This window comes from Coregonus clupeaformis, chromosome 26 (genome assembly GCF_020615455.1).
Source record: "Coregonus clupeaformis isolate EN_2021a chromosome 26, ASM2061545v1, whole genome shotgun sequence".
NCBI classification, from domain to species: domain Eukaryota; kingdom Metazoa; phylum Chordata; class Actinopteri; order Salmoniformes; family Salmonidae; genus Coregonus; species Coregonus clupeaformis.
This window is the reverse complement of record NC_059217.1, coordinates 7,304,147-7,329,465: the sequence shown is the minus strand read 5'-3', so window position 1 is coordinate 7,329,465 and position 25,319 is coordinate 7,304,147. Positions and strand designations below refer to the sequence as shown.

The 25,319-nt window shown below is 43.7% G+C and overlaps 1 protein-coding gene across 1 annotated transcript in view; it reads left to right on the top strand.

The window, feature by feature from the left end:
* Positions 1-3,886: 3,886 nt before the first annotated feature.
* Positions 3,887-25,319, top strand: part of LOC121540154 (mast/stem cell growth factor receptor Kit) — a 34,111-nt gene continuing 12,678 nt past the window's right edge. Inside the window, exons 1-9 of the mRNA XM_045207719.1 lie at positions 3,887-4,039; positions 12,128-12,382; positions 13,941-14,240; positions 14,321-14,460; positions 14,949-15,117; positions 15,336-15,522; positions 15,740-15,855; positions 18,149-18,263; positions 20,860-21,044. Of these exons, the coding sequence (XP_045063654.1) occupies positions 3,985-4,039; positions 12,128-12,382; positions 13,941-14,240; positions 14,321-14,460; positions 14,949-15,117; positions 15,336-15,522; positions 15,740-15,855; positions 18,149-18,263; positions 20,860-21,044 (1,522 nt within the window). The 5' untranslated portion in view covers positions 3,887-3,984. The remainder of the gene's footprint in view (positions 4,040-12,127; positions 12,383-13,940; positions 14,241-14,320; positions 14,461-14,948; positions 15,118-15,335; positions 15,523-15,739; positions 15,856-18,148; positions 18,264-20,859; positions 21,045-25,319) is intronic.

Below are 25,319 nucleotides of genomic sequence, written 5' to 3'. Positions count from 1 at the left end.
ATATAGCCAATATGCTGTGATAATGTATTAGGCCTACTGCACAAACTTAATTCCTACAGAGCTGTTTTTATTAGGTTAATGTTACATTTTAAAAGTCATGCCTAAAGACATTTCTAAGCGGCAGATCTCGGCTTGCTTTTTGACTGCGAAAGTGATCTTGACTCAGAAAAGGTTGGTGACCACTGGTCTATACACACCACATATTTATATTCTGGATTCTCACACAGGCTCATTCTAATACATCTACTTTGGATAGTTATTTATTGATTTATTTGTATTTCTTGTGTATTTGTATTGTATTTGCGAGACATTCTACTGCACTGTTTACTAGTAACATAAGTATTTAGCTACACCTGTTATAACACTTGCAAATCTGTGTGCATGACCAATAAACTTGTGTGCATGACCAAAAGTGAAACTTGAAAGGCTTTTCCTTGAAAGCTTAAGCTGAGAAAACTGTGCAAAACACGTGACCTGGAACTAAAACACTGGGGCTACAACATCAAAGCCACAAAATTGGTCTACAGTCACTAAGCTTTTCTGGATTATCTTAGTAAATCTGGGCCATGTGTGTAACTGAACCTATAACAAAAATAATCAGAATAAGAAAGTACATGATTAAAGATGCAGTCCGGGATCTTAAGCACTTACAAATTCGTAACATACTGTACGAATTGGAATTAGTAACATATCATACGAATTGCAAAAACAGAAATCTCTATATAATTTGTTTCTTTGCAGGACGTAACATACTGTATCATACGAAATAGATTATGTAGTACAAAATTGTGCACGATGTTCGGGGATCCGTTTTGGCTCGTGAGCACTACTTTCAAAACTACTGGCTAAAATTATACAAAATCTCTGGAGAATCACTTTAATATGACTGTCTCGAGAGTATACCATGACCTAGGATTAAATAGCATTTTGGACATCCTCCAGGGTTGCATAAGGTGTTTCTAGATTTCAAAAGTAGAACATGCCTAGTAAGCTATACCAAACCCTCATACTGTATGATTTATGCAATATGTTTTTTGTTGTTTTGTAAATCGTTTTTTATTTTTCTCATTCTGAATAAATAGGCATATACTAAATTCTGTTAACTCACCATAAATGTAAAACTCAATAGCTAAAACCTAGTCTTTATGGCACTGGTACTGAAATACCTGCCCGGGAACCAAATGTGGCCCATGACAACATTATGTGTTGCCCCTGATGTTCACTAATTTCATAGAATTGCGTAAATGGTGCATAAATACTATAAAACTAGGCTGCTGCTGCAGTAGCGGTGCGTGGGTAAAATCACTGGGGAAGCCAAGCCAGAAAATGCCATCATTTATTACAACCTACAGTATGTGTTGTGATAATTGTGTTGTTTGCTCTATAACCTGTTAGTTCATATGCCTTGCCACCGTAATATATAGGCCTAAAGGCCGAGACAATAAGAAGACACAATGGCAGAATAAATTCAACCACACCTTTGTTTCATCACAAAACCGGAGAGCAACATCTGTCAGGTGAAGTCCACACAGCATATTGCATGTAACAAACAGTTATATGACCTGTAGCATGGTCAAGCAAGTTAATGTTTCTGACATTTTCGGACTACTTAACAACTATGGATTTAGAACCACGGAGAGTTACAGCAAGTCGCAAAGAAAACAGGAGCTACCTCCGCTATTCCTGTACCATTTCATCTTCAACATTTCAGCATCATCAAATCACCTATGCTTAGTCTAATACAGTGACAACTAAAAGATAACAAAAACAATTTAATCCAATCAACATAAGTTAAATATGATGTGGTTCTGTTTCTCTCTCTCTCTCTCTCTCTCTCTGTGTGTGTGTGTGTGTGTGTGTGTGCATCCATTCCTGCAAGTAGAAAAAACATGTTGACTCACCCTACTTGTAGAAACGCCAATGCCATCCTCCTTTCTTTCATGTTGACGGAACGGTTTATGACTGTCATACAGTACACGCTTTTAGTTGTTATCCTAGGCTACCTGGCTAAAATGCTTGCTTGCTACCCTAACTTCCTTTCATGGGCAACGATGAGCCATCTAGTTAACATTAGCCTACTACATCTAGCTACATATTGAACTTCCATCCTCTCAGGCCAGGGGCACAATGTATGAATATATGGTTGGATCAGAATCACCGTTATCATCATTGGTCAGTACGGAGAATGAAGTAAACCACAAGTCCAAATCCCTATTGCCATCCATGGCTAATTTAGGAATGGGCCAATTATAACTAGCTAGCTAGGCACCAGAGGACAACGACACAACGAGATGCAACAATTCACGTTTTTTCTGTCTGACATTTTGCTTTTGATGTGATGTGATTGGTGTGAGGTAGCTTAGTGGTTAAGAGCGTTGTGCCAGTAAAGGTTGCTGGTTCTAATCCCTGAGCCGACTAGGTGAAAAATCTGTTGATGTGCCCTTGAGCAAGGCACTTTGTCACGCCCTGGCTCTGGGACTCTGTTATGTTGAGCCAGGGTGTGTTGTTTCTATGTGTTTTGTGTTCTAGGTTGATTATCTAGCTCATGTGTTTCTGTGTTGGCCGGGGTGGTTCTCAATCAGAGGCAACGAGTATCAGCTGTTGCTTGTTGTCTCTGATTGGGTACCATACTTAGGCAGCCTGTTTTCCACAGTGTTTTGTGGGATCTTGTTCCGTGTATGGTTTGTGTCTGTTACCTAGGACTTCACGTATCGTTTTGTTGTTTTGTTTCATGTGGTGAATCAAATTAAAGGTATGTTCACTCATCACGCTGCGCATTGGTCCACTTCCTCCAACGATCGTGACACACTTAATCCTAATTGCTCTGGATAAGAGTGTCTGCTAAATGACTAAAATGTAAATGTGTGAAGCCAAATCCAAACTGGCTCCACTTGACACTTTTTTTGGGGTACGCCAGGACCATTCACAGTTGAGCTCACTCAATTTAGCTCAATGCTGACAGGCCAAATGCTCGCTGGCTTCCCTTGCATTCAATGCTATGGGCAGCAACAATGTCATACTCTTTTTGACCAGACAGCATCAGATAGATGGGCTACACATAGAGAGACAGAGGGGCGCTGTTTCGCTCAGTCGGATGCTTTATCCCAGGGCTCTCCAACCCTGTTCCTGGAGAGCTATACTCCTGTAGGTTTTCACTCCAACCCCAGTTGTAACTGACCTGATTCATCTTATCAACTAGCTAATTATTAGAATCAGGTGCGCTAGATTAGGGTTGGAGCGAAAACCTATAGGACGGTAGCGCTCCAGGAACAGGGTTGGAGACCCGGCTTTATCCTGTGAGATACATTCAGCCTCTTGCGAATTGAAGGAAAATTCTGAAACACAGAGAGACAAAATATAATTTATTTAATGTTTTTTACTTTGTTTAATTTTTTTGGGGGGAAGCCTGGATTGATTCCCTTGGCATCCATGAATACATGACACTGTCTACTGAACCAGTCTATTGCATACACATTACTACTATCCCCCTGGTCACTACAGACCCCCTGATTTGATTCCAGGCTGTATCACAACCGGTGGTAATTGGGAGTCCTATAGGGCGGCGCATAATTGGCCCAGCGTCGTCCGGGTTTGGCTGGTGTAGGCCATCATTGTAAATAAGAATTTGTTCTTAACTGACTTGCCTAGTTAAATAAAGGTAAAATAAAAAATAAAATATCTGTCAGATCAACTATTGGTGGACTTCACAGCTGCCAATGCAAATGATGTCTGTTCAGGTATACAAGGAATCTAATTAAAATGCTTGTTGTTATTGTTGGCTGTCTGCTAACGACCTCTAGATGCAGTACAACTCAACGTCACCACCAGTTGATCCTAGTACTTCAACACAATACCCCGCTGCACTGTGTCTTTAAGACATTCAACTGCATGTATAGCAAGCCTTCGCTCAGCGGCATTTACAAGCGCGAGCACTTCAGAGAATAGACACTGTTACAGCACTGCAATATAGATGGAATTGTAATAATGGAATACCACTGGGTACTGTTTTCTGTCTTGTTGCAGTTAACCTTCCAAACAGGTAAGACGTAATATTTGTCAACATTGTCTCTTTGCCAACTGTTGTGGGCTAGTTGTTGTTTTACATAAGTTTATTGCTCACAGTTCACGAACATCACCTTGGTCACTACACTAAATTGCATTTTTGCCACTGTTTTGTTCATTATAATTATTTGTTCGTTTTTCATGTTGGCTATAAATATGTAATTTCTATTCAGTTAAGGATTGTATTGTAGCCTAAACTACACACATTTTCAGCACGTTATAACTTTGTATTGTCTATAATTTTGTCAACACAGATCGTTCAGGACGTAGAGATAGCCTGCCTACTTGTTGGTTACCCTGTACCTTGACATTTTCAGTTAGTCACTGAAACCTAATGAGGAAATTGGATATTTGTGCGCTCAGCATCAGTTTGTGCTCCTCTCAATTATTCATCTAGCAGGCCGGGCACAGTACGGAGACATTGGCCAAAAGTAAATAAACAGCGATTTATTTATGGAGAGATTTATAATTGACATCGTTGTAGGCTAAAGTAAAGATTTAGACATTACAATTAGGAATCTTTCTTGAAAGAATGCAACTTGTTGTTTTGATCAACTATATTATTTGGGAATAGGCCAGGTACCCTAGTTATAATGCACAACATTAGTTCAACAGCCTATTTGTATAGGCTCGCTAAATACTTTGTTCCTTTCCAAGAGCCTCGAGTCATTGGCGCAGAAAGCGCTGCGCTGGCCAGTTGCTGTTGTCAAGTCTTGTCATTTCAGCGATGCCGCGGATAACTTTAATTATGGAAATGTCTAGGAATTCCTTGGAAGTATGCTAATAAACACTGGCAGTGGTATTGTCGAAAAATTTGTTTTGCATAGACCTACAGCCTGTGGCTGTTTATAGATTTTCTGTGACCATTATACAGAGGCTTTTGTCATATATATTTTTTTATATCAACTATGTTTATATCAACATACCCATTCAAACTCTATTTTGTAAGCCTTGGCATGGTGTTTTGATGTTAGGACTTCAGGTGCCATGTAAAAAATATTTGACATGATTTACAACATGCCTCACCTGTGAATGAGCAGTATTGAGCTGTGAGTGGTATGCCTATCTCTGCTTGTAATTGCTTACATCGTTTAAGAATCAATCCAAACACCCACTTGAAAACACACAACAGGCAAAGGCAGATAAATAATGTCAGTTATCCTGTGAAGCGATGGGGGAGTTTGTCTGCAGGGTGGGTTTGGGTTGGTTTGTGGTCTGTTACAGTGGCGCGCCGTGCGTTGTCCTTGGCACGTCTTTGTCCTGGATGTACAGCCTAGGCAAGTTCTGTCTGCTTCTCGCCAGTTTAGGGGTTGTTTTCATCAGTTGTATTCTGCAGGTGGAGTTTATTTTGTTCTGCCTGCAAGTGATTTTCCTTTTCCACATACACTCTGCTAAATTCTATTTAGGCTATATTCCAATGGTGGTCAGGCCATTTAAGATTAGGGATAATTTATTTTATTTTTACGAGTGTGCCCTTATTTCCATTACAGCATATTGGATGACCGTCATTCATATTCCATTCACCCAGCTCAATGGAACATCGATAGGTTAATACTACTACATGATACTAGAATTCAATTAGCCCTATACCCATCATGAGGTTGCTACAACCTATCCTAACGGTTGAGAAACAAATTGGAGTAATCAAGGTAACAGATAGCGACACATTCAATACCACCTTGCACAATCTTACCAGCATCTAGCTCAGGGATGGGCAACTCCAGTCCTTGGTGGCCAGATTGGTGTCACACTTTTGCCCCAGTTCCAGCTAACACACATGACTCCAATAATCAACTAATCATGATCTTCAGTTTAGAATGCAATTTGTTTAATCAGGTGTGTTTGCTAGGGATGGGGAAAAAGTGTGACACTACTCCGGCCCCCGAGGACTGGAGTTTCCCCTCTAGCTGATCTGGGGTGTAATCATTAGGCCAAACAAGAGTTTCTATTTGCCAAATTCAGATAGGTCCCTCCCCATTTTGTTAGTTTGCTTCCATTTAAGAAACATTTTTGCAACAGAATCGGCGGAATGAATACACCCATGATCACCCGCACACAGTTCACTTTCATAGCAGCCACATGCAGCATCATCACTTTGCTCGTTTTATAATTCCTTCTCAAATCTACATGCTCTTTTCCTCACCTTTTCCCTTCACTTGTGGACTTCAGTGCACAACACAACAGCTGTCTGTGACCAGGCGCAAAAACCTATCCAAGACAAACCTTCATACCATAACTGCTAACCGCTACACAGCCTACATTGTTGTCACCATATTAACATTATAGTCATCAAACTAGAGCTAACACGATAGTAAACCCACAATCCAATCCATGTGTAAAATAACGCAGTACAGTGTATAGCAAGCAGTTTAGCAGTTACACCTGCGGGTCACGGTGGCAATAAATTCATAAAACTGAAAGCTTAGCTTGACTTGGAAGAGTTGTGGTGTTGGATAGACTTAGCCAGCTAGCTAGCTATCATAAATAGCATTCCTCTCTGTATGAGTCAGGTTGTTGAGTAAATCAAATTACATTTTATTTGTCACATGCGCCGGATACAACAGGTGTAGACCGTACCGTGAAATGCTGACTTACAAGCCCTTAACCAACAATGCAGTTTTAAGAAAAATAAGAGTTAAGAAAAGATTTACTAATAACAACAAAATAGCAATAACGAGGCTATATACAGGGGGTACCGGTACCAAGTCAATGTGCGGGGGTACAGGTTAGTCGATGTAATTGAGGTAATATGTACATGTAGGTAGGGGTAAAGTGACTATGCATAGATAATAAACAGCGAGTAGCAGCAGCGTAAATAGTCCGGGTAGCCATTTGATTAGTTGTTCAGCAGTCTTATGGCTTGGGGGTAGAAGCTGTTAAGAAGCCTTTCGGACCTAGACTTGGCGCGCCGCTAAATTAGCGGCATTATCTAAGTAAGTGAAAGGTAAACTAAGAAGAAAAGAAATACAACAAAATATCTCTCTCTCTATCTGCTGCTTCTCCTTCATTTTTGAATAAATTAATTTGTTCAAAACTGTTCAACTATTGTCTTTCTCTCCCTTTGAGTCAACTACTCACCACACTTTATGCACTGCAGTGCTAGCTAGCTGTAGCTCAGGGATGGGCAACTTGATCAGCGGGCCTACAAAAGCGGGACTCCTTACGGGCCGCCAGTTGCCCATCCCTGCTGTAGGTTGGAGGACGTCCTCCGGAAGTCGTCATAATTAAGTCTATGGAAGGGGGCGAGAACAAGGGATTAACATGGTTAACCGGGATCCCGGGACTGTCCCGGGAAAACTCTTCACATTTCCTGAAAAATAAAATGACAAGACCCGGGAAATTAAAACATTTTCCCCCAATGTCGCACTAATGCAATTCCACAAAATACACAACATGCGCAGCAGCAGATTAGCAAAAAAGAAAATAGCACATTATCCAAACAGGTTGTCACATGGAAGCCTTTAGCCTAGTGTATCTACTTCACACAAAGTCACAATAAATTCAAAGCACACGCATAATTGACACTGCCGGATTGCACACACGAACCATATGCAGTTAATAAACCATAACACCTCCTCCATGCTTTATGGTGGGAAATACACATGCAGAGATCATTCGTTCACCTACACCGCGCACGACAGAATCAATGTTAATTGATAGTCCCGTTTTAGTAGTGTCTGCTCTGTGCGCAATTTGAGGAGTTGCGACATAAAAAGGGTATCGTTAGAAAGGTTAACTTCTGCTCTACTACAGTAAAATAATGTCTCAATGAGTTTGTGTCCATATGACAGATTCTGGTGGACCAAACCTGAAATGCAAATAGAGAGTTGAAACCGCTTGTCAGAGAGGAAGAGGTGATCTCTCATCTTTGTTGTTGTGAGTGGCAGGGGGAGGGTCTTGGTGTAGCTTAGTGGTTAAGGGGGCGGCAGGTAGCTTAGTGGTTAAGAGCGTTGTGCCAGTAACCGAAAGGTCGCTGGTTCTAATCCCCAGCCAACTAGGTGAAAAATCTGTCGATGTGCCCTTGAACAAGGCACTTAACCCTACTTGCTCCTGTAAGTCACTCTGGATAAGAGCGTCTGCTAAATGACGTAAATGTGTGTGAACAGAAAGGAAGATGCAAAGCGAGAGGTTTCACTCTCGCCAAAACTGTCCAAAATAAGCCCACTGTCGCCTGCCTTCCCGCCTTTGGGACAATGACTCCCATTGTTGGGGCGGAGACATGAGCATCTCATTATATACAGATCTCTGGTATACATGGGAAGGTGCACAAAGCACAGAAGGGGCAAAGGAGACGAGACCAAAAAGCGGACATAAACGCTCTTTAAAAACGTAAAATAAAAAAAATCTTGATACATGCGTTTGGAATATATCGTGCAAAAACATACATTAGAATTAATCAAATTTCTTTGAGATATCGTCCTAGCCTATGCACAATTCACTACATAGGCATCTCCGTCACAGACATGAAGTCTGTTAACGATTGAGAGAGGCATGAGGGAAAATTCTGTCTTCTCCTGTCCTAGAGCTTAGGCTATTTCCCTATCCAGTCCCAATCCCACTGAAACCCAAAATCCTGACTCCTGTATTGCATGAAAATTCCTAACTTTATTCTGTAATCCAAAGGTTGTATTATCAAAGCATGTCTCTCACCTATGCATGTTAAAGTACCACTATAACATTTCCCCCGCTTCTCTGCATTATCTCGTACTTGCTGCCCATATGAGAGCTTCGGTAGAGAATGTGTGATCAACAAACAGTACAAGAGTAGATATAAGAGTAGATATGGATATAGTTGGAAGCACAGAATCGTCTAGAATGTCATTGTAGGCTGTAGCGTAAAGATTTCCCTTCACTGGAACTAAGGGGCCTAGCCCGAACCATGAAAAACAGCCCCAGACCATTATTCCTCCTCCACCAAACTTTACAGTTGGCACTATGCATTCGGGCAGGTGGTGTTCTCCTGGCATCCGCCGAACCCAGATTAGTCCGTCGGACTGCCAGATGGTGAAGCGTGATTCATCACTCCAGAGAATGCGTTTCCACTTCTCCAGAATCCAATGGCAGCGAGCTTTACACCACTCCAGCCGACGCTTGGCATTGCGCATGGTGATCTTAGGCTTGTGTGCGGCTGCTCGGCCATGAAAACCCATTTCACGAAGCTCCCGACGAACAGTTATTGTGCTGACGTTGCTTCCAGCGGTAGTTTGGAACTCGGCAGTGAGTGTTGCAACTGAGGACAGACAATTGTTAAGCGCTACGCACTTCGGCACTCGGTGGTCCCATTCTGTGAGCTTGTGTGGCCTACCACTTCGCAGCTGAGCTGTTGTTGCTCCTAGACGTTTCCACTTCACAATAACAGCACTTACAGTTGACCGGGGCAGCTCTAGCAAGGCAGATATTTGACGAACTGACTTGTTGGAAATGTGCCATCCTATGAATGTGCCACGTTGAAAGTCACTGAGCTCTTCAATACTCTATCATTAGTAAATATTGCTCTGAAATCTTTACATAGTGGCGCAGCCAAGCCGACATGGAGGCACAAGCGCTAGCATAGTGACCATATCTTGGTTTAAATGCTGTAAATGGGCACTTCCTTTTTTTGCTGTATTTCCCACGACTATCGGGATAAATATGAATTATTCCCGACATTGAAACTTGGTTGATTTTCGGGGAAATATGAATCCCTAGTGAGAACAATGAGGAGGACGGAAAATAGCTGTCCTCCGGCTACACCATGTTGCTGTTGAAGCTACTGTAGACCTTCATTGCAAAACGGTGTTTTAAATTAATCAGTTATTTTGTGACGTGAATATATTTAGTATAGTTTTATCTAAAATGCTAACTTTTTTAATGTTTCACTATTTTTATTTTTATGAAATTCACTGAGTTGGAAGGTCCTCCCCTTGCTCCTCTGAGGAGCCTCCACTGCTATATTCAGTGTTCTGGTTTTGACTATTTTATACAAAAAAATAAAAACATTTCAGTTGGCTTGAGAGCCAAAGGGTGCCTAGGGAATGGAACGGGAGAGAACTTGGTTGGCCTTCAAAGAAAAATCAATATGACACTCCGCCAGTGCTGATATTGCTGCAGGTAGATTTCAAGTTGTGCCAAAAATTGTACATGGTGCATAGTTTTACATCTTTGCCAAAGCGATAACTCACCTGTCATTTTTCAGTCATGAAGTGGTGTCAATATATTGATGGGAGTGCTATGATAATGATCTGTATTACTATCAAAATGCATGCATAACAAGCTATGAGGCTCTCATCTACCCATCCTCAGTATATACATACATTTCTAACCTACTATTACTGTTGAAGTACCTGCAGTGCACTCTTTGCTGTTAAAGATACAGGTAACTGCTAATATAAAGGAAACACTTGAGTAAAAGGTGTGGTTCCTGATTAAGCAATTAACATCACATCATGCTTAGGGTCATGTATAAAAATGCCCAGTTGCCCATTATTTTGGCTACCATGGCTAGAAGAAGAGATCTCAGTGACTTTGAAAGAGGGGTCTCAAAGGAGCATAGGGGGTTTAAAGGGTGTTTGTGTGTGTGTGTGTGTGTCTCAGTCACCAGATCTCAACCCAATTTAACACTTATGGGAGATTCTGGAGCGGTGCCTGAGACAGCGTTTTCTACCACCATCAACAGAACACGAAATGATGGAATATATCGGAAGAATGGTGTCACATCCCTCCAATACAGTTCCAGGCACTTGTACAATCTATGCCAAGGTGCATTAAAGCTGTGCTAGCAGCTCGTGGTGGCCCAACACCCTATTAAATCACTTTATGTTGGTGTTTCCTTTATTTTGGCAGTTAACTGTAGGTACTTGTATGTCTTACTTATTTGCTCCATTCTGTTAAACGTACCTGTACTCTTAACTTTTCACCCATCTAAACACAAATGAGAGTGAAATTCTCCCATATACAGTAAAACGGAATTATCATTAGCCTATAGATACTGTTCAAGGTCCATTGGAAACTAACCAATGTCAGTCGTGAGGACTGTGGCGTGTTATAATTCAATTTTCAGCAGTGGTGTAGTGGTGCCTGGAGAAGTGGGTTTAATTAAAATGGCCCGCCCGGCGAAGGAAAGGCGCCCTGTGTGAAAAATTATATGAGAAACAGTGACATACACTCTGAATGACCTAAAATGATCAATCCCATGTTGGTCTTTCACAGTCAGGCCAACCCAAGCTGTACTGTGCAGTAAGCTAATAGTAGGCCTACTATTGAAATAGATAAATGAGGGTGTCAACTGAGTCAGAAATTCACCGGTTTCAGATTTCCCCCTATTTTTTCAGGTTTCTGTTCTCAGTCAACATTTTTTTAAACAGAAAAATAGCACAATTCTATGTTCTATGTCCATAACAATACTTAAATCACATCAGGAGACCACTTCTGAGGTCTGGGAAAAATCTGAGAAATTTAGATTTTTGAGTGTAGTTCCCCTTTAATTCAAGTGTGCAGGCACCAATAACTGTTTGGTTTGCAGTGTTTCTGTAGCACATGAGATGGAGTTTGCAAAATAAATGGCCACTGGATTGATTCAATATGAATGATATCATTCTGACAGGTAGGCATAGGAACATTCACGCGTAGGCCTACTGTCGTGTGTACATTGCTGCACCTAAAATGTGAAGAAATAATAGTTAATCAACATTTTAAGCTAAATATTCCGATCTGTTTCATCAGCCCTATTAATGGATAAGGTGTAAACCTCCACTATCACTACTTTGATATGTATCAGTGGGGATTAAGAAGTGAGTATACACTCCATTACACCACTGATTTTCAGTGATTCTGTGTATGATATCCAGAGTACAGGAGGTTGGTGGCACCTTAATTTGGGAGGACGGGCTTGTGGTAATGACTGGAGCAGAATTAGTGGAATGGTATCAAATACATCAAACAAATGGATCGCATGTGTTTGATGCCATTCCATTCGCTCCGTTCCAGCCATTATTATGAGCCGTCCTCCACTCTGCAGCCTCCACTGATCCAGAGTCTGTTTTATCTATACTGTACTGTAATGAAGATCCCAACCATGTTACTACAGGCAGCTCCAGGCCCACCATCACCCCCAGCAACCCCCACCTGGTCATTCCACTCAATGCCCCCTTCAGTCTGCATTGCCAGGGTGACCAGGTGATGCGGTGGCAGCGGGAGGACCGTCCAAAACTGAGGGGCGAGGTGCGGAGTAATGGGGCGTCCGACCTGAAAATCCCCAAAGCTCAGCCTGTCCACATGGGCCGGTACATCTGCCTGGAGGAGAGCAGTGGAGAGCAGAGCTCTGTCTACGTCTTTGTCAAAGGTGTGTGTTTCTGACTGAACATTCATGGCCCTGTGTGCCTGTGTGGGCATGTATGTGAGATGTGTATGTGAGATGTGATATGTTTATGTGTATCAGGGTATCAGTGAGTGAGTGAGTGAGTGAGTGAGTGAGTGAGTGAGTGAGTGAGTGAGTGAGTGAGTGAGTGAGTGAGTGAGTGAGTGAGTGAGTGAGTGAGTGAGTGAGTGAGTGAGTGAGTGAGTGAGTGAAAGAGAGGGGGCGGGAGAAAGTGTGCACATGGGAAAGGTACCTGTTTTGCTCTGATCTTGTGAACATTTCTTTGAGGCAGAACAAGTGATAAAACCTTTTCTTAGAGGGGAATTGTTTGTGGTTGTGTTTGTGCATGAAGGTTTTTACAAGTGTCTCCTGGATCGATAGGTATTTGGATCAGTCTTTGGATCTTCAACACTACTTAGACTAGTACCATGACCATAGGGCAGTACATCTAGATAGAACTGCTTATTTCTTGGAAACTGCCTACTGTGTGTGTGTGTGTCAGTTTTTGATTGATTATTGCCTAAAGAGCAAACTGGATCTGTCTCAATGTTTGGCTAACACAATTAGCACTATCTCCTAATCTCTTCTCTCAGTATTATACATACAGTACATACGTACAGCTTTCCATATACACTGTAAAAAGTGGGACGACGCCTTTGTTAATCTGAAGTGCTTTTACTGATTGGAATGATTGAAAATTATACTTTGGTTTGTTCAACCTATTCTATTCAATTTGTCTGATATCAAATAACAAATTTGACAGATCAATGTGATTTTTGGAATTGAATTGAATGAAAGCTTCTGAATTGCTTTCAACGCTTGCGGTAGGGGCAATGTAGCGGTGGCAGCCTTGCAGAAGATTTGGAGGCGTGACTTATTGGGGGCATGGTTTTCAGGTTGTTCTTTTTGGCTACCCATGAGAGTGAATGTCATCCCAGTTAATGTGGTCTATTGTAATCGACATTCAAACTTAAATTTCTATACTGCCAGGTTTTGTAATGATACTGGCATAAGTGCATGTGAAACTGAAGCATGTTCTATGTTAAGGTAGCTAATATTTGGTTATGAAATTGTGGCTGCTAAATATGAAACTATTTTGTAAGTTATTTCAAGCTATTGAACAAACTTAATTTCTCAATTTACAGGGAGTTTATTTAATTGCTTGTAATCCAATTGAAGAAATTTGGGTAGGTAATTCCAAATTAAAAAGTGAACTTGGAACGACATGGTGGACAAAATGTAATGTATTTACATGAAATATTAGTTTGTATGTTGTTATTTATTAGGTTGAACCAAAGGGGAAAAGTAAGTTGAGTGTTGAAAGAAATAGGTTGCAACTTCAAATATAGGTTTCATTATAATCAAATAAAACAGTTGGCATTAAATCATTTATTTGGTTTCAACAAATGTAGTATTTATCAATTGAGAAAACATAATTAATTTACTTCTAACCAGTTTAAGTGATAATTTTTTAGGTTGATCCAAATATAATTTTTGTACAGTCTACCTGAGGTTGTTTTCATACCACACTGTTGATTTTAAGTTGTTGTTTTGGCAGATCCTGATCATGCCTTTAGAAAGACCATAGTGTTCAGTATCCTAACACATGCGGGAGACAGCGCCTCCATCCCCTGCCTAGCAACCGACCCGGGCGTGGTCAACCTGAGCCTGGAGCCGTGTCATGGCGGTGCCCTCCCTACTGGCCTCCACTATGTTGCCAGCCTGGAGCAGGGCATGGTTATCTACGACACTAAGAAGGCCTTCGAGGGCTGTTATATCTGCACTGGCAGACTTGGCGGCGCCCACGTTAAATCACATCACTATGATCTGACTGTGCGCCCAGGTAAAATAGCATTATATGTGTGTGTGTTCTGGAATGTGTATCCAGATCTTTTATTTTATATTCAAAAAATGTTATCTCAGTCCCAGATGCAGCCCCTGTGATTGAGATGCAGGAACCCAAGAGGGTGGTCCTGACGCGGGGCCAGACTCTTACCCTGACCTGCAGCACCACCAACGTCAACGGAGACATCAAGCTGAAGTGGGCTGCACCGCCCGGCACGGTGAGAACCCTTTGCCCTCTCTCTGGGGGGTTGGCCAGGGAGGCTGGAGGGATACCAAGGACAGATCTCCAACATATTGACTGAAAGAGAGATTGAGATTGGAATTTTATTGGAAAAGCTGAAAAGATAGATGTCAAATTCAGGGATATCAAGTTATAACAAAAGCTCTCAGAACAATGTTTGTAAGATTTAGAGGGGACTATAAGAGTTATGAAGCATTTACAAGAGAGTCCAAAACGCTCCAAGATTGAAACTTCAGTATCTTGAGAAACCAGTGTGATGGCAGGTTGCAGGATTACGTTTCTCAGGGTCGTCACGGTGAGGTGTGTGTTTACGCCTGTGTGTGTGTGTGTGAGAGAGAAGTTAGCCCTCCTATCCCCCTGGCCAGGGAGGGAAGGAATGCAGCCCAGGCCAGGATTAACAGGGTTAATCTCTAGACATCTCTGGGTGTTGATTGACAGGATGCCGTGTGGGCTTCGTATCCACAGCAACCGGCGGTGGAGAACGCCTCACGCATCCTGACTGAGCCCATCAAACACGTCCGCAGCGCTAGGCTCTACATCAACTCTGTCAGGGCACGGGATTCTGGGAGATATCGATGTGAGGGTCAGAATGAGAAGGGGATCAGCTCTGAGTCAATCTGGCTGGACGTCTATGGTGAGTATGGCATTACAGTGTATGGTCAATTATATAAAACTACTGCTGATCAATATTGAAATTCTCAATTTGAATGGGTTGTATTATGTATTTCCATGACGTGAAACTATCAAAACACTAATTTGAAAACCTAAGTGGAAATGAAGTGGTTTTGTTTAGAATATATCACAGGCACTGTGACGTCATTCTGTCTGACGTGTGGGTGGTTTATCTTCCAGATAGAGGCTTCATTAATCTGACTCCGTCAGACAACGGTACAGTGCGTGTTCGTGCTGGTGAGAGTTTGTCCCTGCGTGTGGACATGGAGGCCTACCCCAAACCACACACCTTCACCTGGAGCTTATCTGGCCAGCAGCTCAGGAACACCTCCGACCATGTCATCACCACACAGAACCACCAACACAGGTACACACACACACTAGAAATTAATTAGTGCCTCAGGGCTTTTAGTGAGTGGGAGTATTGTGCAGTTAAACTGTGGGAAAATAACTGGCTTTCTGGTGATAAATAACCATGGGGCAGTTTCTGACCTAGCCAGAGCACTGCGCTGATGATTATTTTCAAAAATCAACTTCTATAACGTGAGTTGTTTTTTAAATGTTGTTGTTGATTCAATCACCAGGTACAACAGTGTGCTGAGGCTGGTGCGTTTGAAAACGTCAGAGAGTGGAGTCTACACCTTTTATGCCTCCAATGGTGATGCAACAGTCAATCAGTCATTTTCGGTCTACGTAATCAGTAAGTCGTAACATTATATTCTCTAAATGTTTTCTGTGCCCTGGAGCCACACATACATTATGTAAGGAAATGGGCAGTTAGAGACTTAATTTCTACATACTATCAATATTAAGTCATTAAGCATTAACATGATGTGGCATTTATGACTAGATTTTCACAGACCATTCACCATGTTAAAGTCCAAACACTTATTCTCTCCCTCTCTCCCAACCATCAAAACAGTAAATCAGAGCATTACAGTTGACGTACAGGCCCATAACTAGGGAAAATAGTTTAGGATATTAGTTTGCCAATTTACTTCAAATCACATTTTTATTGTCACATGCTTCGTAAACAACAGGTGTAGACTAACAGTGAAATGCTTACTTATGGGCCCTTCCCAACAATGCAGAATACAATAAATAAAATAATAATAGTAGGAAAAAGAATTTACACGAGGAATAAATACACAATGAGCAATGATAGCTTGGTTATATACATGCGGTACCAGTACGTAGTCGATGTGCAGGAGTACGAGGAAATTGAGGTAGATACAGTGGGGGAAAAAAGTATTTAGTCAGCCACCAATTGTGCAAGTTCTCCCACTTAAAAAGATGAGAGAGGCCTGTAATTTTCATCATAGGTACACATCAACTATGGCAGACAAAATAAAATAAAAAATCCAGAAAATCACATTGGAGGATTTTTTATGAATTTATTTGCAAATTATGGTGGAAAATAAGTATTTGGTCAATAACAAAAGTTTCTCAATACTTTGTTATATACCCTTTGTTGGCAATGACACAGGTCAAACGTTTTCTGTAAGTCTTCACAAGGTTTTCACACACTGTTGCTGGTATTTTGGCCCATTCCTCCATGCAGATCTCCTCTAGAGCAGTGATGTTTTGGGGCTGTCGCTGGGCAATACAGACTTTCAACTCCCTCCAAAGATTTTCTATGGGGTTGAGATCTGGAGACTGGCTAGGCCACTCCAGGACCTTGAAATGCTTCTTACGAAGCCACTCCTTCAAGTTGCCCGGCGGTGTGTTTGGGATCATTGTCATGCTGAAAGACCCAGCCACGTTTCATCTTCAATGCCCTTGCTGATGGAAGGAGGTTTTCACTCAAAATCTCACGATACATGGCCCCATTCATTCTTTCCTTTACGGATCAGTCGTCCTGGTCCCTTTGCAGAAAAAACAGCCCCAAAGCATGATGTTTCCACCCCCATGCTTCACAGTAGGTATGGTGTTCTTTGGATGCAACTCAGCATTCTTTGTCCTCCAAACACGACGAGTTGAGTTTTTACCAAAAAGTTATATTTTGGTTTCATCTGACCATATGACATTCTCCCAATCCTCTTCTGGATCATCCAAATGCACTCTAGCAAACTTCAGACGGGCCTGGACTGGCTTAAGCAGGGGGACACGTCTGGCACTGCAGGATTTGAGTCCCTGGCGGCGTAGTGTGTTACTGATGATAGACTTTGTTACTTTGGTCCCAGCTCTCCGCAGGTCATTCACTAGGTCCCCCCCGTGTGGTTCTGGGATTTTGCTCACCGTTCTTCTGATCATTTTGACCCCACGGGGTGAGATCTTGCGTGGAGCCCCAGATCGAGGGAGATTATCAGTGGTCTTGTATGTCTTCCATTTCCTAATAATTGCTCCCACAGTTGATTTCTTCAAACCAAGCTGCTTACTTATTGCAGATTCAGTCTTCCCAGCCTGGTGCAGGTCTACAATTTTGTTTCTGGTGTCCTTTGACAGCTCTTTGGTCTTGGCCATAGTGGAATTTGGAGTGTGACTGTTTGAGGTTGTGGACAGGTGTCTTTTATACTGATAACAAGTTCAAACAACAAAATATTGCTTGTTTGTAGGTGACCAAATACTTATTTTCCACCATAATTTGCAAATAAATTCATAAAAAATCCTACAATGTGATTTTCTGGATTTTTTCTCTCAATTTGTCTGTCATAGTTGACGTGTACCTATGATGAAAATGACAGTCCTCTCTCATCTTTTTAAGTGGGAGAACTTGCACAATTGGTGGCTGACTAAATACTGTTTTCCCCCACTGTATGTTCATATAGGTAGGGGTAAAGTGACTAGGCAACAGGATAGATAATAGACAGTAGCAGCATCGTATGTGATGAGTGTGGAAGTGTGTGTGTGGCGAATGTGTTCCTGTGTTATGTGTGAGTGTGTGTGTACATGTTGGAGTGTCAGTGTAAGTATGTTTGAATGTGTGAGTACTAGTCATTCATGCTAAGAATCCCCACCTGGCATCATCACTAACATCTCTGTGCTCCTGTCAGGTAAACCAGAGATTGTATCTCATGAGGGCCCGGTGGACGGACAGGTGCGATGTGTGGCTAAGGGATACCCCGCCCCACAGATCACCTGGTACTATTGTGAACAGCCCTATATGAGGTGAGAACACACACATACTCACAATGGCATGCTATAATTGGACTGCGTTGATAGATCAAGGGAATGTTTTAATGTAACTGTAATTACTTAATGTTACTCTGAGAAGATATTTGTTTCAACCCTCAGTAAGAGGGTTTCAACATGGTCTAATTATCTTGACCTTCCCACAGTAGAAGCAGATGTGGAATTGGACAAGCATGACTTGCTGGTGGACTGAAGGGAGATTACCCTTATGTGATTAGGGATTGGACAGAGATGATTTGTGATTGGTTTGTTGGCTTGGCACAAGAGGACTGTGTTATGATTTGGGGATTGGACAGTATGTTCTAGGAAGTTCCCTTTCAGTCAGTCACTCGGTATAACATACTATGGGGAGTCAATGACCAATCCTATTCGCCTAAAGCAAACTGACATCATGCCCAACGGGCCAATGGATGGCGAGCCCGCCCTCGGGAACCCCCGCCTTCCTGGCTATAATACCGGGGCTCGCATCTATTTCCAAAATGTTCCGCTCTTCAGCTCATCTGAAGGAAGAACGTGTCACACAATTTAGAAACCTTTCAAGCACACAAAGGCTACAAGATTCGGCTCTGACTTAGCTGTCTGTTAGTGGGGAGAAAGGAATTGTCCCTCTAGATGTTGCGAGTTTTGGGTCGCGCTGTGTGTTAGCTATTCGGAAAGAGGGATTTGGTCAACAGCGCAAAGGGCGCTGCATATCAATTACTTAGAGCTACTGACTGTTTTGCTAGCGCTGAGGCATTTCCTTCCGATGTTGGAGGGCCAGCATGTGTTGTTAAGGTCCGACAACAGGATGGTGGTGGCGTACATCAACAGGCGGGGAGGGAGGCGGTCTCACTCTCTCCTAACCTGGCTCGTTATCTGCTCATATGGAGCAGTGCACATTCCCTGTCGCTCAGGGTAACGTATCTTCCCAGTTTTCTCAATTTGGGTGCAGATCTACTTTTAAGGGAAGGTCCTATCTCTATGGAGTGGGAACTGCACCCCTCGGTGGTGGCCCAGATTTGGGACCGGTTCTGCATGGCCGATGTAGGTCTTACGCTTCGCGAGTAAACGTGCATTGTCGTCTATTCTTCTCAATGAGGGATCTGGTTGCTCCATTGGGAACGGATGCTTTGGCGTATCAGTGGCCTCGGCCCCTGCTCTATGCGTTCCTCTGGTGGACCTGATTCAGGCCACCGTGCAGAGGGTCTGTTGTTGATTGTGGTGGCTCCCCATTGGCCCAGACAACCCTGGTTCCCGGAGATAATTCGCTTGTTGGGCGGGGTCCCGTGGGGGGTTCCATGTCGTCGGGATCTATTGTCCCAGGCGCACGGGAGGATTTGGCACCCATGACTGAACGGTTGAATTTGACGGCTAGGGGCTTACCCGCAAACGTGATTACGACTATACAGTCGGCCTGTGCGCGTCTACGAGAGAGTTATATACATATAAGTGGCACACGTTTCAGGGTTGGTGTCAGATTGAGGGAGTTTCTCCTTTTCAGATCTCTTTGGTGGACATTTTGATGTTTTTGAAAGAGCTTTTTGAACAGGGCCCTTCTTTTTCTTTTTTTTATAATACCGGTGAGCCCTGGTATTATAGCCAGGAAGGCGGAGCTTCCGAGGCTGGCTCGGCATCCATTGGCCCATTGGACGTGATTTCAGTTTGCTTCAGGTGAATAGGATGGGTTGTTGACTCCCCAAAGTATGTTATACCTCGTTCCCTCCTTCAGGGAACAGTAGTAATATTCATAACTCCCGGTTATTTATAATGATAAGCATAGCAACACCAATCCAAGGAAACTCTGGTAATGAGTCAGAGGCGATTGGCTAATCATTATCTTATCACTTTCAATTATGATCAAATCGACTTAGAGAGCTGTCCAACTCAAACAAACATGCGTACAGTTACCCTTGAAATGTCTATTTAATTTGTTTGTTTACATAAGGCACAAGGTGATGGTTTGGAATGCCTCAATGTCTAAAATCAAACTTTATTGACACACACATATATGAGAGAGGCACTGAGATAGTTGGGCGATGTCAACCTTTGTCCTATTATGATTATGTACTTTTTTATTGAAATTGAGATTGTTTTCACTTCCGGTACCTCTAAGGTATTGTTGTTTTAGTAGATGCTGACATGGAAGAACATACAGTATATCCTTTAGTTTGGTGTGGAAGACTGGCATTGTAGGGGATGGATTGATTTAGCCTGGCACAGCGAGGTTTTATTTACAAACATTTTAGACCAATGTATGCTTGTACGCGTCATGCCCCAGTTCTGTCCAAAGACTCTCTGTACCTGGCTGTTGTTTTGAGGGCACACATGGTGAACAGAATAGGGAAAAGTTGGGATGGTTGACTCTAAATGACCTGTATCTCAATCAACATTTCCTCACTTTTAAATGTCCTGATCTAATGTGATCCCTTAGTCTCCTGTTTGTATACTCATAACAGCACATTCATCCATGTTACAATTACAACTGTTGTGTTTATAGAGACACATGAAACAAGCAACATTAAATGAAATCAACTAAAAACGACATCCAAATGCAGTCACATTAGTTTGCTTGAAAGTTTGTCCCGTCCCTCAGGTGCTCCCACCAGATGAACGCCACTCAGGAGGAGCAGGACATTGTCACAGTGACATTGTTGAGTCCCTCCTTTGGGAAGACGGAGGTAGAGAGCAGGCTGAACATCACCACGGGAAGATTCCACACGTTGGAGTGTGTGGCCACAGTGGAGGGAGAGCAGGCCTACACACTGTTCTCTATCAGTGGTGAGTTGTGGTGACACACACGCATGCACACACACACTTACACACACACATAGCAGTATACAAATGAGTGGGGGGTTGTTGGGGGGGGAGCTTGTAGATATATATTTTTTATAGATAATACTCAATACGAAAAAACTGAATTAATGTCAGTTATGCAGTACTAACTAAAGTCTAGGCTGTGTTACATTCAGGTCACGAAGGCCATTCAGGTCAGTCCTGCTCTCATTATGTCTAACCTGAGGTGCAGCGTTACAGCTGTTTCTCTTTATGTGGATCAAGGTCATGTAAGTGATCCGTACCATCAACACTCTTCAGTTCAACTTGAAGGATTTCGCAATTAGGTTCAGCTGAATGTTTACGAAATACTTGGGTTTTTGAAATAGATCTTACCTATAAATAGAGGTGCAATATTACACATTGATATAGGGCTGGAGTCTGTTAGGTAAACATAGGCGGAGAGAGATACCACAAACCTGTGGGATTTGTGATAATGTCTCATCACTTACTAGCAGAAATGATAATCAGTGGTAGGGGCATAGTGTAATTTTGGACCACAAATCCAACTTTCTAGAACATTCTGTTTATATACTGTCTGATGCGCTAGTCTAGTATGACGGCAGTTGAAACCAGAGTGAGAAGAGAGTTATCTTAGCGTGGGTATGGAGAATGAGATTGGGATGGTGTAGAGGTGGAGGGGAAGCTGCCTGGGTACAGTGGCCATGTGGGAGGGCAATATGGATGAGGAGTGTGTAGCCAGGCACGACAGGCTTGTGGGAGCTTGTGCCCAGGCCTTAGTGCTCAGTGGAGTAGGGCAGACACGTGGAGACATGCAGGGAAGTCTGGACCACAGTTGGAGTCCTTGCCACTTTGAATGTTTAAACACTGTGGGAATTTTGGACGTGGCCAGCAAAGGAGGCAGGAAGCTGTAGGGAAAGAATAGAGGGATGGAGGGAGAGCTTTAAAAGCCACTGACAGATTTACAGAGGATTAGTTCCTGCAGACTCTGCATTCTAAGATGATTTGAAATGGAGAGAAAGCCTCTTATGGCTAAAGAGCTTATTACACCTAGTGTACAGAGCTAGGAAAATAATAACACCACAAACAGCTACAGTATACAAAGGAAGACTTATTATACAGCAGTTTTACACAACAACAGCAGCAGTACTGGCGCAGTGGTCTAAGGCACTGCATCGCAGTGCTAGCTGTGCCACTAGAGATCCTGGTTCGAATCCAGGCTCTGTCGTAGCCGGCCGCGACCGGGAGACCCATGGGGCGGCGTGCAATCGGCCCAGCGTCGTCTAGGGTAGGGGAGGGAATGGCCGGCAGGGATGTAGCTCAGTTGATAGAGCATGGCGTTTGCAACGCCAGGGTTGCGGGTTCGAAAAAAATAAAATAATGTATGCACTTACTAACTGTAAGTCGCTCTGGATAAGAGTGTCTGCTAAATGACTTAAATGTAAATGCTTCACCACACCACAGCATGCTACATACAGTGCCTTCGGAAATAATTCAGACCCCTTGACTTTTTCCACATTTTGTTAGGTTACAGCCTTATTCGAAAATTTATTAAATAGTTTTTTCCCCTCAACAATCTACACACAATACCCAATAATGACAATGTAAAAACAGTTTATTTGACATTTTTGCTAATTTATAAAAAATTAAAACGGAAATATTACATTTACGTAAGTATTCAGACCATTTACTCAGTACTTTGTTGAAGCACCTTTGGCAGCGATTACAGCCTCAAGTCTTCTTGGGTATGACACTACAAGCTTGGCACACCTGTATTTGGGGAGTTTCTCCCCCATTCTTCTCTGCAGATCCTCTCAAGCTCTGTCAGGTTGGATGGGGAGCGTTGCTGCACAGCTATTTTCAGGTCTCTCCAGAGATGTTAGATCGGGTTCAAGTCCGGGCTCTTGCTGGGCCACTCAAGGACATTCGGAGACTTGTCCCGAAGCCACTCCTGCGTTGTCTTGGCTGTGTGCTTAGGGTCGTTGTCCTCTTGGAAGGTGAACCTTCGCACCCGTCTGAAGTCCTGAGCATTCTGGAGTAGGTTTTCATCAACTATCTGTCTGTACTTTGCTCCGTTCATCTTTCCCTTGATCCTGACTAGTCTCCCAGTCCCTGCCGCTGAAAAACATCCCCACAGCATGATGCTTCACCGTAGGGATGGTGCCAGGTTTCCTCCAGACGTGACCGTTGGCATTCAGGCCAAAGAGTTCAATCTTGGTTTCATCAGACCAGAGAATCTTGTTTCCCATGGTCTGAGAGTCTTTAGGTGCCTTTTAGCAAACTCCAAGCGGGCTGTCATGTGCCTTTTACTGAGGAGTGGCTTCCGTCTGGCCACTCTTCCAGAAAGGCCTGATTGGTGGAGTGCCACCGACCACCACCGGAAGTTATAACCTATACGTGACCTCGTTGATTCTCCTCAGGAATTTGAACGGCTCCACAAACCGCGGGCTCAGCTTCCGGCAGGGCAGGTGGAGGGGCAGATTCCGGGTCGAGAGCCAGACCCGATCCCCCGGTACGAAAACCGGAGCCTCACTGCGGTGACGGTCAGCGTTGGCCTTCTGACGACACACGGCGCGCTGGAGGTGAATACTGGAAGATCAGTCAATACTAAGGTGAGACCATGGTCGTTGTGGAACTGGTAAAGGTTGTAGCTTACCAGCTGGGAGGTGCCTTGGTGCCTTACTCTGGGTGCACACCGAGCAGGAGGAGACGTACACTATCACGTCCTTAGCCAAGGTAGGCCACCAGTACTTTCCGATCAAGCAGCCCACTGTACGACCGACACCTGGATGACCAGAGGAGGGTGACGTGTGTGCCCAGAAGATCAGACGATCACGGATAAGAGCAGGCACGTACCGCAGCCCAGCTGGACACTGCGGTGGAGATGGATCTGTGCGTAATGCCTGCTCTATATCCGCGTCCATCGCCCATACTCCCGGCGCCACAATGCAGGAGGCCGGGAGTATGAGGGTGTTGTCTCTGGGCCTCTCCTCTGTGTCATACAGCCGGGACAGTGCGTCTGCCTTCACGTTCTTCGTACCCGGAATGTATGACAGTGTAAAATCAAACCGGGTGAAGAATAGGGCCCACCTGGCCTGGCGAGGATTCAGCCTCCTCGCTGCCTGGATGTACTCCAGGTTATGGTGGTCCGTCCAAATGAGGAAAGGGTGTTTCGCCCCTTCGAGGCAATGCCTCCACACGGTCAAAGCTCGGACAACAGCCAACAGCTCCCAATCACCAACGTCGTAGTTCTGCTCCGCCGGGCTGAGCTTCTTAGAGAAGAAGGCACAGGGGCGGAGCTTGGGTGGCGTGCCCGAGCGTTGGGACAGGACAGCGCCTATCCCTACCTAGGACACATCCACCTCCACTACGAACGGTAGTGAAGGTGGGCCAGTACCGGAGCTGAGGTGAACAGACCCCGCAGTCTCCTGAAGGTCAGCCTCAGCAGACCAGCGGAGCCGGGACGGCCCACCCTTCAACAGGGATATAATGGGAGCTACAACCTTGCCAAAGCCCCAGATAAACCTCCGATAGTAGTTGGCAAAGCCAAGGAAGCGCTGCACCTCCATGGTTGGAGTCGGCCAATTACTCAAGGCTGAAATGCGATCTCCCTCCATCTCCACACCTGAGGCGGTAATGCGGTATCTGAGGAAGGAGACGGACTGCTGGAAAAACATACACTTCTCTGCCTAGGCATAAAGGTAATTTTCCAACAGTCGGACCAGCACTTTGCGAACCAGGGACACATGCTCGGCGCGAGTAGCGGAATAGACCAGGATGTCATCGATGTAGACCACCACACCGCGACCAAGCATGTCCCGAAACACCTCGTTCACAAAGGACTGGAAGACGGATGGAGCATTCATCAAAACGTAGGGCATCACCGGGTATTCCTAATGCCCCGTGGTTGTGCTGAATGCTGTCTTCCACTCATCCCCCTCCCGAACCCGCACCAGGTTGTGTGCACTCCTGAGATCTAGCTTAGTGAAGAAGTGTACCCCATGCATTGACTCAATCACTGAAGGAATGAGGGGGAGAGGATAACTAAATCTAATCGTCTCCTTGTTCAGTGATCGATAATCAATGCACGGGTGCAGACCGCCGTCTTTCTTCTTCACAAAGAACAAACTCGAGGAGGTGGGTGAAGTGGAGGGACGTATATACCCCTGGCCCAGGGACTCTGAGACATATGTTTCTATAGCCTCCGTTTCAGCCTGCAACAGGGGGTACACATGACTCCTGGGAGGTACAGCATCTATC